Source organism: Cervus elaphus, chromosome 14 (genome assembly GCF_910594005.1).
Source record: "Cervus elaphus chromosome 14, mCerEla1.1, whole genome shotgun sequence".
Classification (NCBI taxonomy): domain Eukaryota; kingdom Metazoa; phylum Chordata; class Mammalia; order Artiodactyla; family Cervidae; genus Cervus; species Cervus elaphus.
In genome coordinates, this window is record NC_057828.1 from 25766549 (window position 1) to 25785236 (window position 18688).

Consider the following 18688-nt stretch of genomic DNA (forward strand, 5'->3'; position numbering starts at 1 on the left):
TTGTTCCCTAGATTAATGATTCATATAAGCAGTATGACTTTGGAAAGGTTGTTCGGCTGTTACAAGCATTTTATACCAGAGAACTCTCCAACTTTTATTTCAGCGTAATCAAAGATAGGTATGTATGACTGAACATTGAAATGCTTAACAAACAGCACTTGACTATCTACTCTGCTTGGCAAATGTTGGAAAGCAGAGGCCAGCAGTGGGGGGCCTGGGCCATTACTAAGAAGTTGGATTCTTGAGTCAAGTCTGATTGGGCAGTTTCATCCTGCTACTTGCTAGTTTGATGAGCTGAGGCAACTTATCATATTATCTCAGTTTCTTTACTCATGAAATGGTAACATAATACCTATTTCAGAAAGTGGAAATGAAAAGATAGAATATAAGTAGCATACTGAATGTTGTGTTTGACAAAGCAAGTTCTCAATAAGTAGTAGCTGTGACTGTGAGGTCATGAACACAGTGCTTGTTCTCAGGAGTTTGCTGGCCTTCGGGGGGGAGAAATATTCAGGTAATTGTTAATATAATAGCATCATATAACATCAGTGATGCCCTTTGAGAGGCAGGCTGCATGCTGTCTTCATGTTTTGCTCCTGTAGAAACTTAGCCATTGTGAAGTGCCAGCCCCACCCATCAGCAGCTCAGGGACCTTCCATTGGGATTACAAATCCCAGTCCTTCCCTTGGCGTACTGATAGGGTCATCAGGGTGGGGTGCCCGCATGCTTGCTAAGTTGCTCAGTCCTGTCCTACTCTTTGTGACCCCTTGGTCTGTAGCCCACCAGGTTCCTCTGTTTATGGGGACCCTCCAGGCAACAATACTGGAGTGGGTTGCCATTCCCTCCTCCAGAGGATTGTCTCAACACAGGGATCAAACCTGCGTCTTCTGCATTGCAGGCAGGTTCTTCTGCCACCTGAGCCACCAGGGAAGCCTGTAGGACTGGGGACTCGAATCTTAAATACCCTCAACTGACTTACTAATTTTCCTTTCACTAAGTTGTCTAGATTCTAGTTATTGATCTGTAAGACAGAATTGGACATAGCATAGCTATGAGTTTTTGAGGATGTGTGCACACCTGGAAGGAGTCAGCTGGAATAGGGGATGTAGTCAGAAGAGTTGTATGATGGAATATTTTATCCTTTCATTCGAAGACGGTTATAGCCATAGACTTAGGCATCGTCAGAATAAGCTCAGCCTGAGGCTGGTCCTATGTTGGCAGTGACTGTGTACACCATGTTGTCAACCGCTCAATGAGTTGTTCTTGTCCAGGCTTTATTGTGAAAATGCAGATGATCCCAAGCGACGCTCTTGTCAGACTGCATTAGCTGAAATTTTGGATGTAATGGTTCGCTCTTTTGCTCCCATTCTTCCTCACTTGGCTGAAGAGGTATTCCAGCACATACCTTATATTAAAGGTAAGAAATATTGATTTGTTCTCTGAGTGAGAAAGACCCTGGCTGAGGGTGCAGCTTCTCCTTTTACCTGCTTCAAGTAAGAGGCACATACTCATCTGTTAATACAGTGACTGCTTTGTGGCATGATGCGTCTCAATTTAGTAACTGTAGTTTCTGCATCTGTATGTAGAGGAGGAGGATGAATTTCAGCATGTCTTTCAAGCCACTTTAAAATGCTTTCTGAAATACATTAGCAGCTTGACTATACTGAGAAAACACTTTTTCTTATACACCTTTATAAATGTCAGAAATATATTTTAGGTTTTACTGAAAGTATAGTGCCTGCTAGTGAATATTTTTCTAATCTTTTTCCTGTCTGATTACATTAAACACAGAAAATTAGAAATTTTACAGTCAGGATGTCGCTCACGACCTTATTTATAACCCAGAGACATCTACTGTAATATTGGGATATTTCTATTTTAGTTTCTTCTAGGCATCCTTTGAGATCTTACTGTATATCTTGCCCTTTGTTTACATTTCCAAATGTTGATGTAAATATTTGGTAAGCATTTAGGATGCCAGCAAAGGTCCATATAGTCAAAGCTATGGTCTTTCCAGTAGTCATGTATGGATGTGAGACCTGGACCAAAAAGAAGGCTGTGCACTGAAGAATTGATGCTTTTGAACTGTGGTGTTGGAGAAGACTCTTGAGTCCCTTGGGCTGCAAGGAGATCAAACCAGTCAATCCTAAAGGCAATCAATCAGCCCTGACTATTCATTGGAAGGACTGATGCTGAAGCTGAAACTCCAATACTTTGGCCACCTGATGCAAAGAGCAGACTCATTAGAAAAGACCCTGATGCTGGGAAAGATTGAGGGCAGGAGGAGAGGATGGCGACAGAGGATGAGATGGTTGGATGGCATCACCGACTCAATGGATATGAGTTTGAGCGTTTCAGGAGTTGGAAGGACAGGAAAGCCTGGCACACTGCAGTCTATGGGGTCACAAAGAGTCAGATATGGAGTAGCAACTGAACAACAACCATCCTAATTATTAGTACCACAAATAACAATCCATATTTCCCATGGATAGTAAACGTGTGATGGTTTGAGTTTTATATACAGTTTAAAAATATATATAAATTGGTTTAACTTTTGTTTTTTAAGAACCCAGGAGTGTTTTTCGTACTGGCTGGATTAAAACCAGTTCTATCTGGAAGAAACCTGGACTGGAGGAAGCCATAGAAAGCGCGTGTGCAATGAGAGATTCATTTCTTGGAAGCATTCCTGGCAAAAATGCAGCCGAGTATGAGGTGATCATTGTGATCGAGCCTGGGCTGCTTTTTGAGATCATGGAGGTGAGCCGCAGTTTGTTCCTTTTGAAATAGTGTTTGTATCAAAGTGCTCCATGTAAAATCTGGTTTCAGAAGATGTCGATGTAAATAGTACATTAAAAAAAAAATTTATAAACTAGGATTTCTGTCTTCTAATCCTAATATTAGTCACTGACTCTTTGTTTCCAACCTCTGCATGTTTCCTTTTTCTTCTCTTATAGAACGTGTACTCTGTTGCTACTTGTATTTTACAGGTTTGGACAGGAAGGTGTAATGAAGTTCTGTTTGAAACATGAGCCCTCAAGGGCTAGTTAGACAACAGGCAGCACCTGGCAGTAATATCTGAATACACAAAAATTGGGAGTTTTGTGTTAAGGGTCTAGTTTTCTGAGAATTTTATCCATCTGGACGAGATTCAAAACAAAAATGTTTTTTTTCATCTTTTACTCATGAGTTCTGAAGAAAATTCATTCACACCAAAATTTACCATGTGATCTGAAAGCATTCATCCAATTTTTTTTTTCAGAAGGTCCATCAAAAGTATCCCTTTGAGATCTTAAAGGTTGATTGTCTAGACTGACTTAGAGCCTATCATACTCACTCAAGATTTTTTTTTAGTTTTAATGTTTGAGAAGAAAAGAGTTTTGTGACTTAAGTTTTGACATTTGACTGGTATCATAGTCTACTGAAAAATTACCATCTCGACTGGTTGGAAGTTCAATCTAAATTTTTAATAATATAATTAAGTTGATTAAGATTCAAGGCTTGAGATAGCTAGTAGGTATAAGATGGTTGCTCAGTTAACAGAAGTTTGATAAGATGTTGATGTTTTAAAACTTAAAAGTTGGGAAGCTCATGATTGCCATTTTTTGAGCCAGGAAACTGAGGCCTGTTGAAGCTGTGACTTGGCTGAGGCTACTCAGCCTGGTACTGAGCTTTCCTACTGCATATCATGTTTCCTTTGACTTCATTAGTTCTGAGTAGTAAGCTGAAAACAGTACAGCTTGCTTGGATCATTGATGCTTGGAAAAAAAAAAAACTTCAGGATTTTAAAAAATGTGAATGTATTTTTCTTAGGAATTATACTAACTAGCTATCTGATGGAGTCCTGGATCTATCAGTTACTGATGGTGTAAATGTAATCTCTTTGAATCTCCTATTTTCTGATGAGCTGGTTTTTTTTTTCCTTTAAGGGATTTTGTATTACTTAGCTCACACACTTACTTTGAAGATCAGAATTACAATGAAAAATGTACGAAAGTGCTTATCAGATATCCCAATTCAGTGTGCTTCAGAAGAGTTCTGAGCATTATCCAGGCTGCCAGCATTGGTCTACACCGCTAAAAGCATATCCTTGTTCAGATAGTATCTTAACCCCTCTCCTTCTGTAGGAAGCACTGGATACAGGGGTGAAGTGCGGGCTTTGAGGCTGACAGACCTGGGCTGGAATTGCAGCACATTATTTACTGGCTGGGAACCTCCCTGTTTCCTCATTTGTAAAATGGGGGTTAAAAAATGCTGTTGCTGTTTTGTGACATTTACAAATAATGGGTGGATATTTAGCATCTAGTGAAGTGAAGTGCCTGGCATAGAGTTGTATTCTCAATCAATACTATTAAGAGTTTTTAGTTAAAAGCTTTCATACTAATAAGATTTGATTTATATAATAGTATTAGCTCAGGAGGGGATGGTCCCAAAATATTTCCTCACCAAATGTAAGAACTTGCAGTGTCTTTTTATAACCTTTGTGGTAACAATTAATTTAGATAGTAACTTTCAAATGCTTATGCCCAAGATGCTACAAGCGGAGGAGACTTCCAGTACTTCTCAGTTGAATGAATTAATGATGGCGTCCCAGACAACTTTGCTTTCTCAGGAACCACGAGGAATAACTGAGGATGTAACTGAGCTTAAAGGGACATTTCTAATCAATTTAGAAGGTAAGAAGGAGATGAGACTGATAACAAATACCAGATAACAATGGTATGTGGACAACCGAATGATAATTACAGTTCTCCTCCAGCTTTCCAGTGGATGACTTGGATTCTAAAGGCAGATACACACTTGGGGTGCATCTTTCTATAGAAAGTGAAAACAGTGGCCAGGTTTCTGAACCAGCTCTCTAAGTGCCCTACCTGGTGATTTTGGGAACACAGGGGTAGGGAGAGAAGAGGGAAAACGTCATTGTCACCAAATGTGAAGTCAGTCTGCCTTACTTCAGTTGGTCTTTGTGTCCTGGCCTTTGCCTAAACCTACCATCCCTCTCTTGTGTTGAATCTACAATTTATTATGCTCACCCCAAATTACATATTGTAGCCACTCTTAATGAGTCAGGGAAGTTTTATTGAACTCATTCCCCACAGTGGTTATCTTATAAGCAAACCTTTTGTAGGTATTTGTTTGATAGGGGATTTTTGTCAACTTACTTCATTCTTATTGATGGAAATGAAAGCTGAGTAACGTTAACAGAATAACATGAGTGTATCTAGGAACAGTGATGCTCTCTGTGTATTTCATAGTAGCTTTTAGGCACCAGCAAGAGGTGGGAGACTAATTTATAGCCATCAGTTTAAATTTGAGGCTTGGCAGCACAGATGATATAGTAGACTCTGTATTAATCTGCTTTCCAGAATGTTATATTCTCTGTGCAGTGACTAGAAAATGATTTATTTTCTGTACTGTCCTAGTATGAGGTCTATTCATTATGGACAAATTTTTGTATCCTTTTGTCCAGACCAAGAAGTTTAATGTGGGGGCACTGCTCGTTGTCCCTCTAATTGGGCTCTTTTCCAATTCTTAATCAAGAATGTAGCTGGAGAGGAGAGGCAGTGTAATTATCAGAACTGGACACAGATGAAGAGCAAGCAGGCATGCTCTGCCTGAGTGGATACAGAACTCCATGACCTGTGGAAAAATCAGCCTCTCAGGGTCTCAGATTCCTCCTCTCCCCGCAGTCATCAGATTGTGTGAGCCCAGCATCTTGGCTGTTTATGTAAGGGAAGCAGTATTTCCCAAGGCAGGGAGGAAGCTCTGAAAAGGGGGCACCTGGAGAAATACAGAGATGCACAAGTTCAGTGGCCTGTCAGGAAGACTCTTCGCATGTTTTTCTTCCACAGGTGGCGATATTCGTGAAGAGTCTTCATACAAAGTAATTGTCATGCCAACCACCAAGGAAAAATGCCCTCGCTGTTGGAAGTACACGGCTGAGTCATCAGACACGCTGTGTCCCCGATGCGCAGAGGTCGTGAAAGGGAAGTAGGACTGCGGTGTGTGTCGACAGCTTTCTGAGCAAGAGCCTCCTGACAGGACTAGGGGTCTAGATGGATTGTTTACAGTACTGGAGAGAAATCCAGGATTTAGGTAATGAGTGGAAGAGTAAATGGTTGAGGATGAGAGTCAAAGTCAGAGCTACGAGTGTTTTCCTGTAACTAGATAAACAATAATGTGTATATATACATATGGAAACATATACATATGCAGGTGGATCCATAATGGACTTACTCAGAACATAACACTGAAAATGCTTGCCTACAAATGTGCTAAGCGGAAAATGTTTTATATTTTATAAATCTTCTTCACTCAGTATTTAAGTTCTATAACGTCTAAAAATAAAGGCACCTGGAAAATTACTGACTGGTGGTGGTACGAAAGTTTTGAGTATCAAGTAAAACAATGTGTTTTGAACAGGAACGGTGCAGGAGTGTGTCACTTGAGATGAAAAGAGTAATTTCATTCTGCCTTAACAGCAAACATCAACCTTTTCAGAACAGCTAGTTCTTTGGACTGCATACCAGAAAAAGTCACCAAATATGTCTCATATAAGAGGGGACAAATATATTAATACTATATAAATGTTAAGGAAACAATATGAAAGCTGAAAATTTATTTCACTAATATACATAAGTTCACAACAATGAACAGACACAGAAAATAGCAGTATATACAGAATTTGACTACTTACAATACATTACAATAGATAATAGGGCATTTTATAAACAACTCCATATAGGATTAAAATCTTTCCAGGGATGGTTAATTCTATTTAGCAGAAATATAACAAATCATTCCTATCAGGGTGAGGGAGGGCTTTCAGAGTTGCTGTAGAGTACTTTTTAAAAATATCTGCCTAAGTGACATGAACCACAGTAACTATTAAGAGAACTTATTCCATGTATGCTTAATGTTATTAAATGAGTTTTCTGTGATTTTAAATTGTAATAATTTTTTTTAAGAAAGCTATTTAAATTTAACTGTGTTCACTTTGACCCTAGTTGAATTTTTATAACAAAGGTGAAACTCTTTGCTCCATACCTCATTTTTCTCTTTACGAAAGTAGGATGCATTTAGAAGCCTGGTACTATTATTTCTCTCCATCTGCATTTATCCTGTATATTCTAGTTCTACATCTAAACACAACTTGTAATGTAGAAGTTATGATTATTTGAACCCTTTTGATTTCATTTGCATTTACAACAGAATTGAACAAGGTACAGAATGCTTACTTAATGATAACAAGGAAACGTACATGGGGATAGGAGTATTTATAAGAAAAAGCTACTCACAGGTAAACTGGCTTTGCACCAATAACTGCAGTATGTGCAGCGTACCTGTTTCAGAAACTGCCTGTTCTGTGTGAAACCTAATTCCTTTCTTTGTGGCTCTTCGTGGTTACAGACTGCATACACAGGTATTTATTTTCCTTTCCTCTACCAGATTTATTTCAAAAGCCCTTAATGAAACAGTAAAATATTTAACTGCTTTTCTTAACCATGCAACTGAGAATTCAATTTTAAAATTCTCTCAATGGCAAATTTTAGGATTATAAATCTAACTAGAGACTCAGTGATTTGTTATGGTCCTAGGAGCCATATTTCAGCTTATTAATATATTCTCAACAATCCCAAAATTTTTGATTATGTGTCCTAACAGAGTAAGTTCAACCAGTTTTATTATCTAAAATGCTTGTAAGATATCCCCCAAAGTGATAATGGAATCAGAGTGAGTAATTTACCTTTAAAAATGCCTGTAATTCCAAGTTTCTTTGACCAGCCTCCAAGGTTCATAACTACTTTCAGAGTATCTAGACAAGTCACGGAAAGAACTCATCTTTTAGAGTGCATGTAACAAGTGGCTACAGAACGCCTGATACTCAGAAATCACGTGAATGTGTCTGGATGGGGTACCGGGGATCCCAGCAGAGGCTGAGGGGCTGGACCGGCTCAAGGCCCTTTTCAGTGTTACTACTGCAGATGTATGCCTCGGTCAGACACATGGGCCTTCACCCCAAACACTCAAGGCACCTGAAAAATTAATCTCTCACGATTTAAAATGAAACAGTAATTACCAGGTTTTAGACAGTTCTTATTTGAATGTGATCTCTCTGTTAAAAATAATTTACACTGGGATATTCTCAGACATGACTTTTTCCTTTATATTCCTGAAAACAACGCCTCAAATTTGCACAATTGCAAGAGCTGGCTTCTACCTGAGGAAGTGAAGAAACAAACTTTTGTATCACAACGGGTTGCTACGTGTAACAACTGTGACCCAGGACATGTCAACAATTGTGCTGTAAGGCTACATTCCAAAGATTTACCTTGATAAATACTTGGTATTTGTACAGCTCAAAGTACTTTTTTTTTAGAGTTTTGGTTAATTTGGTTTTAATCAACAAATGATTATCCAGCACTTGGACTGCTCTAGGCACTGTAGGGTACAAAATTAGCTGTATTCATCCTCTCAAGCCAGCAGTGAGGTAGGTTTGCTAAGCTGTAGTATCATCCCTAAGCATTTTCTATACTGTTCCTAAGAACAGGTAACACGACCAGATCCCAGAAACAGACATTTCTAAACACTTGTAGGAAAAATAAAGTTGGATTTAAATTTTTAGCATCTTTGCCCTTTTTTTAAACATAAGTTTTACAAGATAATACATTTTTACAGTTACCTGATGTGGATACAATTTTGAATGTTGGCAAAAAGCAAATCTTAACTTGCATTATAATTAATTTTGCTGGGTTAGATTGCATCTCAGATTCTGTTTTGGCAAGTGCAACAGGTTAAGGGTTCTACTTAGTGTCCATTCTGATGAATATGATGGTCTTGAACCCATTATTCCTCCTCCGATGGCACCAGCATAACCTCCTCTGGGAAAGAAGCCTGTCAGCATCCAGAACTCCCGGGGGCCGTCCCCCAGGACGGGATTAAGCATAATAACAAAAGCATTTTCCCAACATTTATTAAAACAAGAGTGAGAGAGTTCTCTCATTTTACTGATGGGGACTATACAGGAACACATTTAAATTTAATTACAATAACATTTTGAGTACGAAATATAGAATCTTATAAGAACATAATCTGTAAATTATAACCAGTTTTAAATAGCAAATTTGGACAATAAAGCTACTTAAGTGCTTGAATCAAAAATAAACAGGAAAACGGCTTCAAGAGAAATTAATAGTATAACTGATATCTGTTTATATTTTATTGTCAGTATTAACCAAAGGTGGAATTTAGCCAAGACTGCACTTTTTAAAAGTAATGTGTATTTTTATTTACTTTACAAAAGAAAAAAACATATTCCCTCCATAAAATTCCAGATCTTATTGTGTAAAATAACCATGCACTAGTTCATATTAGAGTCACACAATTTGAGACTGTATGTAGGAGATAAGTGTCATAAAGGAGGAAGAGATATGGCTTCTACAGCTTCAGTGAGGTGTAAGGCTAAACTATACTGCCCGTGGTTTTCTGGTAAAAGCTCAATGACTTTATTTACTAGTTTAGCTGTTGTTGCAATGGGCACTTCTGTGTTTTGAAGATCCTGGGGGTTCTGCAAATGGAACACAAAAATAACCCATCAGTTACATACAACTAAGTAACTGCTACTTAAGAGTTAGCAGGAGAGTAATTTCCCAATAAAAATGCTTTTGTTCAGAATTAAGAAAATTCAATTTTTCTCCACTATTAAAAATGCATATGAGAAAACGTCCAGTGGCTGTCTGCCTTCCCTCACGCCCGGCACTCACCATGGCCTTCAACCAGGTGCACAGCGTTGGGGGCAGCCTGGCCAGCAGCTCCAGCCCCTCCCTCGTCTGCGTGCAGAGCACAGCATGCGCCAGCCGCTGCCCGATCAACACCAGCAGCTGCGAGGCCAGGACTTCTTTGTCCTGAACCTGGAGGATGGCCTGCAGGGGGGAACGTGGACAAACGTCCGGACTCCATGTCACTTCTGCCTCTGGCAAGGTTCCCAGTTTTCTGAGTCGCTGGCTGCTTCCTGTCCTTGGGGTTCAGCTCACCCCTGATCACCCTATTCTACTTCTGCTTATTTACAGGATCTTAGTGATTTTCTTCACAGCATTTACAACTCAATCCAGAATTGAGCATGCTTCTCAGCTCCCACAAGTAGACTGGATTTGGAGGAAGGCACCATGTCTGTTTACTACTCTGTCCCTCTGCATAAAACAGGTCTGGCACACAGCATGAGTTATACTAAACACCGGCCAGAAACAGGAATTTGATTAGTTTTTATTAAAAAAAAATTTTTTTTGGCCAAGCTCTGCAGCATCCAGGATCTTAGTTCCTTGACCAGGGATCAAACCCAGGCCCTCAGCAATCAAAGCACAGAGTCCTAACCACACTGGACCACCAGGGAATTCCCTAGTTACTTATTTTAATCCTGTTCTACTATTGTGCCTAGGAGTTCTAACAAAAGAAGGAAAAACAAGCTTTACCAGCAACTTTACTGATTCTTTACCCCAACTATCAGTTTTACAACTTGAGCCCAGACGACACTCATAGGCTGTTACCTCCTCTCCTAAGTGGTCAGCTCCATAGTTGTAGAGTTCCCCCACGTAATGCCTCCTAACAACATCTTCATTGACTTGAAGGTGATGGGCCAAGGCCACGGCCAGTACTGGCCAGTCCTGGTCTTGACCAAAAGGAGCGGTTGCTGCCTCTTCTGTGGAGTCTCTGTCTTTTGTGACTGTGTGTCGGGCCTGGACAGCTGCACTGACAACTTTCAGTAAGAACTTGAAGGTGGAAAATCAGATACAGCAACATCTTGTTAGTATTTTCATTAAAAAAATATGTAATTCCAAGTAACTTGGCTTTTCTGTCACTTAGAATAGCTTTTCCATTATAACTAGTTATCAAAAAATGACATACTTTAAAGAGAAACTAGTTCTCAAAAATACCTTAGAGCTGGTCATCCCAATAGCTGTAATTTACCTGTTGTCGTACAGAAATAAAATTTGGATCCATTTCCCCACTAGGTAATAACTGAATTGAAGTTAAGTCCTTGAAAAATGCATTTTTCCCCTAAAGAAAAAGAAGAGACCAAGAAAACTGATGAGTATGGACTGTTACTGGAGGGTGGGGGGGTAGATTTTAAAACGAAGTCATTTAATAAAGAATAACTCATATACCCATGACCAATTCAGGTTGATGTATAACAAAAACCATCACAATAAAGTAATTATCCTCCAATTAAAAAAATTAACACTTCAGAATTCTGTTCTTTTGATTTTCACAAGCATTATGGTGAAAGCAGCCTTAAGGATGAACCCCAGGGGTGCCCTCCTGGTACCCATGCCCTGTGTAATTCCACTCCCCTGAGTTGGGGCTGGTGAGCAGGGTTAGGCAGAGAGGACAGCCTGACACTTTCAAGATCAGGTGACACAGGGCTGTGGCTTCTGCCCAAAAGCTGCCCTGTGCAGTCACCCATGAGACGAGAACTGAGTCCTGCCAATCCTCGTGTAAGCCTGTGAGTGGATTTCGATCCCCACCCTGGTGGAGTCCAACTGCAGACACCCAAGAGACCGTGAGCCAAAGCCGCCTACACTAGGGGAACACAGATCGGGACTCAGGAAAATGACACAACATTTGCTGTTTTCAGCCACTGAGTTTGGGGATCATTTGTATGTAATGGGGCTTCCCTGTTGGCTCAGATGGTAAAGAATCTGCCTGTTATCTAATAATCAGTAACTAATACATAGTAGGTACTTTGAATCCTCTTAAAAACACTTGCTGAACTGTTTAAAAGCAACTGTTTAAGAGAATAGAGCCAAAAAGGAATATCAGAAAATATGGTTTCAGAAGTTCTCAGGAAGGAAATGCAATACAGAACAAAGAGCACCAGCCTTTGCGTTGCAAGATCAGGGCTCCAAGCCCACTCCTTCCACCCAGGTCATTTTGAACAAAGGATCTCACCATCCTAGGCTGCTGTTCTTTCAGGTCATGCCAGATATCGTCTAAGGTACTTTCTAGATTTAACTTGTGATTACAGATCATCTGGAGGGCCTGCTGAGTAGAGTGAAGCCATTCATTCTCTGGTGATGGAACATGCAAGATTTCTGACAGCAATCTGCTGCATCTGAACATCACCTTTTGAGCGTTTTCCCACGCACTCACTCGCAGTCATTACTCTGTAGTTTCTACGTGGAGGTCTTGGGTATTGGGGTCTGTTCTACAGAAGGGCCTCTGGGATAGGGAGTATGTGTGCATTTATTGTTTACTATGTTCCAGACACTGCTGAGCACTTGGTGTTGAATATGTCATTTAACACTCAGGACAACCAGGAGTCATGACTCTCAGGCTAGGAGAACTGACTCTACCAATAAACGCGGAGGTGGGATTCTGTGTCACATGCCCCAGCATACACTGCTTCAGGATTTGCATGTGAGTCACACAGCTGTCCCAGACCACTCAAGCATGATCTGGGCTGAGACTAGCATCACCACTGTGCCTGTCCAATGCTGGATGTGGTCTCATTTTGAAAAGTCCCTTTTTGAGGGGAGTACTTATTAAAAATCGAATTTTAAAGTACTTACCAGAAGTAAATACACTATTTCTACTTATATTTACTCTTCAAACTCAACATGTCCAGAACTCTTCTAAAGGGGCTTCCTTTAAATGCCATGTCCAGTCCCCCAAACTTGAAACTGGGTTGAATTTTCATCCTCTCTCCTTCACCCTGCACTATTCTGTCATGAGGTGGCTGATTTCTCAAAATTCCTCCATGATCTTTATTATTTCTCCCTAGGCCACATCATCACTAACTCCTGATTCCCACTGGCTTCTCCAAGAGGCTTGATTTCCTTGATTTCCACTGGCTTCTCTGCCCACCACTGCCCCGAGTCCCTCTGCAGACCTCTGCCATCTAACTTCTCTTTATCATCTCCTTAATTATGAATGTACCAAACATTTATCGGGCTCCCATCATGTACCTGGCATGGCACACAGACGCGGGGACATGTAGACAAAGACTTTGAAGGGGAAGTGACACTGAAGGGATAAGTGAGTAACAAACAGGAACCGACCATGTGGAAGAGCTGGCTGTGACAATGGAACAATACAACAGGACAAGAGGTGAGAAAAATGCCTGCCTTCTCCCAGGGGTGGAGGTGGTGAGCAGTGGCTATAGCATGGGGTGTGAGGAATGGACAAGGGGGAGGAAAGGTTAAGTCAAGGGGCGGGGAAGCCGCCTTCTCCGGCTCCACGTTTCCATGTGGCAGGAAATAGTAACAACATGGTTAGTAATAGTAGTTGCAACAGTAATAGCACTCACTGCTCCCCACACTGGAGGTGCCTTTGAGAGGAGGAACTGAGCTCTGAGCAGCACCCTGCTTTTCCCCTTCTTCCAGGGGGCAGTCCTCCTGCAGGGGCTCCCGTCCTCTGCTCCCAGCCTCAGGAGCCCGAGGGGTCTCCAGCGGTGGTCTGGCTGCACAGAGAGACCACCACTCTGGACACAAGCCCGGGTGGAGAAGCCAGTCAAGGCTGTCTTATGTCCCGGCATGAACCTAACACGACTGAATCTGAGTTTGGGAAGGAAGGTCTGGCAGCAGGGACTGCATGGAGGGAAGCTGGAGGCTGCTGGACCAGCCCAGGGGAGACGATGAGGCCTGAGCCTGGGCCACAGTGACAGAGAAGGATGGACAAGAGGGGATGTAAGGAAGAACCGACAGGGACGGGCTCACAGTGGCTCTGGGACCCGAGGAAGGGGACTGAGCTAGATGTTTCCCAGGCTACTAGTTTCAGCCATATCACAGATGGTGACCTCACTCACCAACTGACCAAGCCAGTGAACTTGGGGGAAGAGCAAGTGTAGGTCAAGGGTGGGGAGGGGCAGGATAGAGAGAGATTTCAGGAAGGAGGTATGTGCAGCCCACCGCACAGGCCAAGAGAGGCATTCAGGAGAAACACATGCCCCAAACCCTGGGGACAGGTCAGGCCTGAAGACACACAAGAGGAAGAAAAGGAGCTTACTGAAGACAAACGATGGGGCAGACGGCTGAGAGGGCCGAACCCCAGGCCACCAGTATTTCAGGTCAATCAGAAGAACAGGGAGCCTGACAAGGAATACAGGACCAAGACCCCCATGACAAATAATCCTATACAAGACACACAAGGCCCAATGACTTCTCTCTGATAAGACAGTCCTGCTAGACCCTCAGCTCCGAGAGGATCCCAAGTGCTCTGAGAATTACCTTACTGTCAAAAAGAGCGAGCGGCTTCACGGTCTTGAGAGAGAACCTCATGACGGCATAGAGGACGGCGCACAGGACGGAATGGTGCTCCACCAGTGGGTAGTGGATGTGCTTCTGATCCAGCGCCAGCTCCACGATGGAGACCGGGCCCTCCACGGTCAGCCAGGCATCCTCCGTGTCCAACACAGGCGCCTGCATTTCATCCCGGCTAACGTCTGCCTGCGTGTTTTGAGAAGGGAGAGCTATCAGAATCGGAGAAATAACAGTTTGCCAATATCTTTAATGAGCTTCTTACCAGTACCAAAATAGAAACCCATATTTTCCCCCATCCCTCAAGTTATAATTAAAAAAAACCAAACTAATAATTAAGAAACGTCACTTTTTTTAGGCTTAAGTCAAAACTTTGAAGAGAATAAATGAAAAACAAGCTCTTTTTATATAGTTCTTTCTGAAGTCCAACGACTTTCAAAATATTTGATATCTTAGAGACAGGTCAGCATGAAAATACCACCCTTCTACCTCCATTAAAGTCTGAAGAAGATCCCAGCAGCAGCCGAGGAAAGAAGTCACTGCTGTGTCGCTCATCCCCACATCCTGTTTGTATGAAGGGACATCATTAGCTCCAGAAGGAAAACTGGAAGGTTTTAATCAGAAAAATAAACAGAACATACGCATCTAGTCAACTGACTTTCCCCACTGAACTGACAGGTGAGAACTGAAAGTCAAGGTACTTGCACATTTTAATCTCTTTCTGTAGATTCAGCAGATTTTAAAATCGGGCTTTTGAAAACAACGGTTCTACCCTCAGTTTTTAAAAACTGATTATCTTTCTGTATTGGAAAGAGGTGGTGTCGTCAGTCAGCCACAGACGGCTGAGTCTGGCTTGCTTAGCCATCTGCTGGCTATACAATCATGGTGTGTGTGCAGTAACAGTCACACAAGACAGGCCAACCTGGGAAGCTCCAAGACAACAGCCTGGTCTGGTTTCAGAGCATCTTTCAGGGACTGAACTGAACCCTCCGAACTAAAGTAAGATCCCCAAGCTGGTGAACTAAACACCAGAGTGATGCTGTGGGCAATGTTTCTGAAGGGGCCTGTCCAAGGGGCCACTGTGCTCACATGAGGTCTTCTTAAAAGCAACAGCCACAAATCCCTGATATCCCTAAGTAATTCATCCTTAAGGAACACAGCGTGTGTGCATGTGTTTACACACATATTAACAGTAGTCACAGAGCCACACTCAAGAGCATACAGACAAATTCTTCAACAATGGAGATTTTTCAGGACTAAGGGCCTATAAAGGCTGAATTCCTGTGTCATAGTATTTCTTAAGATATTTGTAATAAAATTGCAAAGTTTTGAGCAACGCTAGCATTACTAATCACTGACCTCAAATATAAACCCCTGTATCCATGGATTGAAACATCATTTAAGACTGTTTGTACAATAGCTATTATATAAAGGCAGATCAAGTTCACTACTCATATGAATCCAATTCAATTATAAATTTCTAATTTGAAGGACAGCAAAAATATGCAATTTTTTTTTTTGTGGCCCTCCTGTCCACAGTCCAAAGTTGAAGACATCTTGGCAAACTTAGTTTAAACATACTATCTGATGATGTGGAAAGGTAAATTAAAATTGACCATAGGTCATAGCCAGTTTCCTTATTAATACAGTGTTCTCTTTCCATTTTTCTTATCTCTCACTACATCATCAAAATGGTAAAAGGCAAAGGTCACTCCCACAGTTAATAAGGTACTATATAAAGTACAGAATTAACAACTATTCATCTAGTTAAGGGAGATACACTTACCCTTCGGCATAACCTATCCTTTGGTGCTTTTCCAACCTAAGACAAGAAGACACAAAATGCTGCATTTAATTAGTAATTTAAATCAAAATTTAAACTATGGTATAGAAAGTAAAAAGTAACCAAAATTTAAAAATACACACACAGCTATAAATAAATGCAGTACTAGTGTCATCAATTAAATGCTGGTTCTACTAATTTGCAAAAAACAATTAATCTTGTGGGGGAGCTTAAATATATATTAAGAAAATACATTACACTGGGCTAACAAATCATCCTTTTCAAAAATACTTATTTTTGAACTATTAAATAAGAAAACCCCCAAAGATCAGGTTCCCAATTTCCATAATCAAACTGCATTGCCTTAAAACCTATTTGGAACTAAACTGAAGGCTATGAATAAGGAGCAGCTAAAAATTCTGCTTGTTGGTAATGATACACAGTACTTTTTAAAGGTCAGAAAGAAGGAATAACCATCTACAGCAGACAGAAGCTATATTCCTAACTCAGAAAAATCAGCTGATGTTCTTATTCCATAAGCAATTCCTAAGATCCTACTGTATACTTTATATGTGGTAATAAGTGGAACATAAAAGTTCTGCTCTTCAAGAATATTACGTGATAAGAAAATTCACAGGAAACAGTGAAAATGAAAGGACAAAGGCCTCTTCACCTCATTACCTCTCACTGTGATTACTTCAACGGCCTTCGAAACAACCACGTTCAGCCCACCCCAATTGCAACATACAACTGTTGCCAGAATCATCTTTAAGATGCAAATTTGATCATATCATTCTTCTGCTTAAAACTGCCCCAAAGTCTCCAAGATAAAAGTAACAGCTACCATTCACTGTGCCCTCACCAACTGGGCCAGGCCCTCTGCTAAACAGCTGACATACACTAGAAAACCCCAGGTCACAGCCCACAGAGAAGGTTCTCCATGGTCCACTTCCTGCTCCTGTCTCTAGCTTGACCTTCAAACAATCGAAGCTACTTGCAGCTCTCTGAATCCGACACGGTGTCTGCCATCTCCAGGGCTTTTTGTGGAAACATTTTCTTCTCACTCTCTTTTTTACAGATTCATACATAGTCATCCTCCAAAATCACCCCAGAAACCTTCCCTTGTCATTTACATTCCTCTTCTGAGTTCTAAAAGCACCCTATGATCTGTTTACCATCTTTTCGATGGTGGTTGAGGGTGGGGCTGCGACTTTATTCTCTGCAACCACAGAACCTGGCACTGACCTTGGTACATAAGAGATACTCATAATAAAATCTATTGAATGAATGATTCTAAACTCTCTGCTTCCTGGTTCAGGACTGCTAAACCCAACTCAAGCTGTGAGGGTCAGATGGGACAGTGCGGGGTAGAACGCTGAGCATCTGTAGAGCTAAACACATGGAAAAGGCTTTGCATTCTCAGTCTCTCAGGACGGTGGTCAGAGGTGGCCCAGAGCAACAGAACACAGGCCAAAGGGAGAGTTTCAAGAAATCAGCGGTAAGAGGGCAAGGAGGGTGAGTGCACAGGGAAGAAGAGTCAGAAAAAAAAAGGCACCAGTTTTGTCAAAGCATTTTCTACCGGAGCCATGGCCTATAGTGGGTCTGAGCTGTAGCGCTCTTTATGGTTTAGGAATGTCTGTCACTGTACGTTTAAAAGCACATGCTGTCATTATCGTGGCTCTCCCAACATCCACTTAGCGGCCACCGGAGTAACCTGCGTTCCCCACGGGGCTGTGCGGCACGCCGACTGGGCACCAGCCACTCAGCGCGAGGCCCAGAGGCTCCACTCTAGTAGGCCAGCAGCTTCTGCTCCGACTCCGAGTTACAAGCCTACCTTTTATGTCTGTTCCCAAATCTACCTGTGATGGTTGTACATATTGTAAGTCTAATTTAATTAAATAACTAATAATGTGAATGAGGAAAACAAGGGAGTTCTTTACATGAGTTCTATTTAGACTGCTTTAAAAACATTTATGGAGGAGAGTAGCTCACTCCAAGGTCTAGTGGATTAGATATAGAGAAACAACTATAAAAACTAGGGGATAAATTACAAAAATCTTAAGATTTTATACTCAGAGGGCATCACTGTTTTAAAGAGACAGGATCCAGAAATCACAGGCAATATACCATGGGTGAGGTTTATGTAGAAAAACCTCAGTAAAACTGTAATTGACCCTATTTAGAGAAAATATCTTGGCCCTTCATCCCATGATCAATGAGAAATTGTGCATTTATATGTTTTAATTTAAAATAAAGTGCAAATCCTTGCTTGAATCCACCACTGGTCCTAATCACCTGGGTTAAGAGGTTTTTACAGGATATTACTCTCTTTCAAGGATTTGGGCTCTTAAAGTCACCAAAATGCCAGGACAACTGAGCATAAATAAAATGTAATTATCAAATAAAAAAAATAGTCTAACAAGGCCCAATGCAAATAATGTTTCTTATATCAATCAATTATTAACGGAGCCAAATAAACAGGAAGTCAATACAGGAAATTTCAAATTTAAAATGACCTTACCTTATCCATCAAGTATGTAGCGGCAGAAAACCTTTTGACTAAGAATGTGTTCCACATCATCAGCGCAATGCCTGGATAGCAAGTGAAGTAAAGCAGTAAGCAGAATGCTTATATATCTTCTTTCACCATATATAG

The 18688-nt window shown here is 41.1% G+C and overlaps 2 protein-coding genes across 2 annotated transcripts in view; one reads left to right on the forward strand and one right to left on the reverse strand.

Moving 5' to 3' along the window:
- The window catches only part of IARS2 (isoleucyl-tRNA synthetase 2, mitochondrial), a 42850-nt gene extending 36488 nt beyond the window's left edge, over positions 1-6362 (forward strand). Inside the window, exons 19-23 of the mRNA XM_043924073.1 lie at positions 12-118; positions 1272-1417; positions 2567-2757; positions 4529-4673; positions 5850-6362. Coding sequence (XP_043780008.1) covers positions 12-118; positions 1272-1417; positions 2567-2757; positions 4529-4673; positions 5850-5992 — 732 coding nt within the window. The 3' untranslated portion in view covers positions 5993-6362. The remainder of the gene's footprint in view (positions 1-11; positions 119-1271; positions 1418-2566; positions 2758-4528; positions 4674-5849) is intronic.
- Positions 6363-6591: 229 nt separating this feature from the next.
- The window catches only part of RAB3GAP2 (RAB3 GTPase activating non-catalytic protein subunit 2), a 103585-nt gene continuing 91488 nt past the window's right edge, over positions 6592-18688 (reverse strand). Inside the window, exons 28-35 of the mRNA XM_043924072.1 lie at positions 18554-18624; positions 16036-16071; positions 14739-14813; positions 14220-14438; positions 10963-11052; positions 10542-10763; positions 9762-9920; positions 6592-9565 (exon numbers count right to left, since the gene is read on the reverse strand). Of these exons, the coding sequence (XP_043780007.1) occupies positions 9410-9565; positions 9762-9920; positions 10542-10763; positions 10963-11052; positions 14220-14438; positions 14739-14813; positions 16036-16071; positions 18554-18624 (1028 nt within the window). The 3' untranslated portion in view covers positions 6592-9409. The remainder of the gene's footprint in view (positions 9566-9761; positions 9921-10541; positions 10764-10962; positions 11053-14219; positions 14439-14738; positions 14814-16035; positions 16072-18553; positions 18625-18688) is intronic.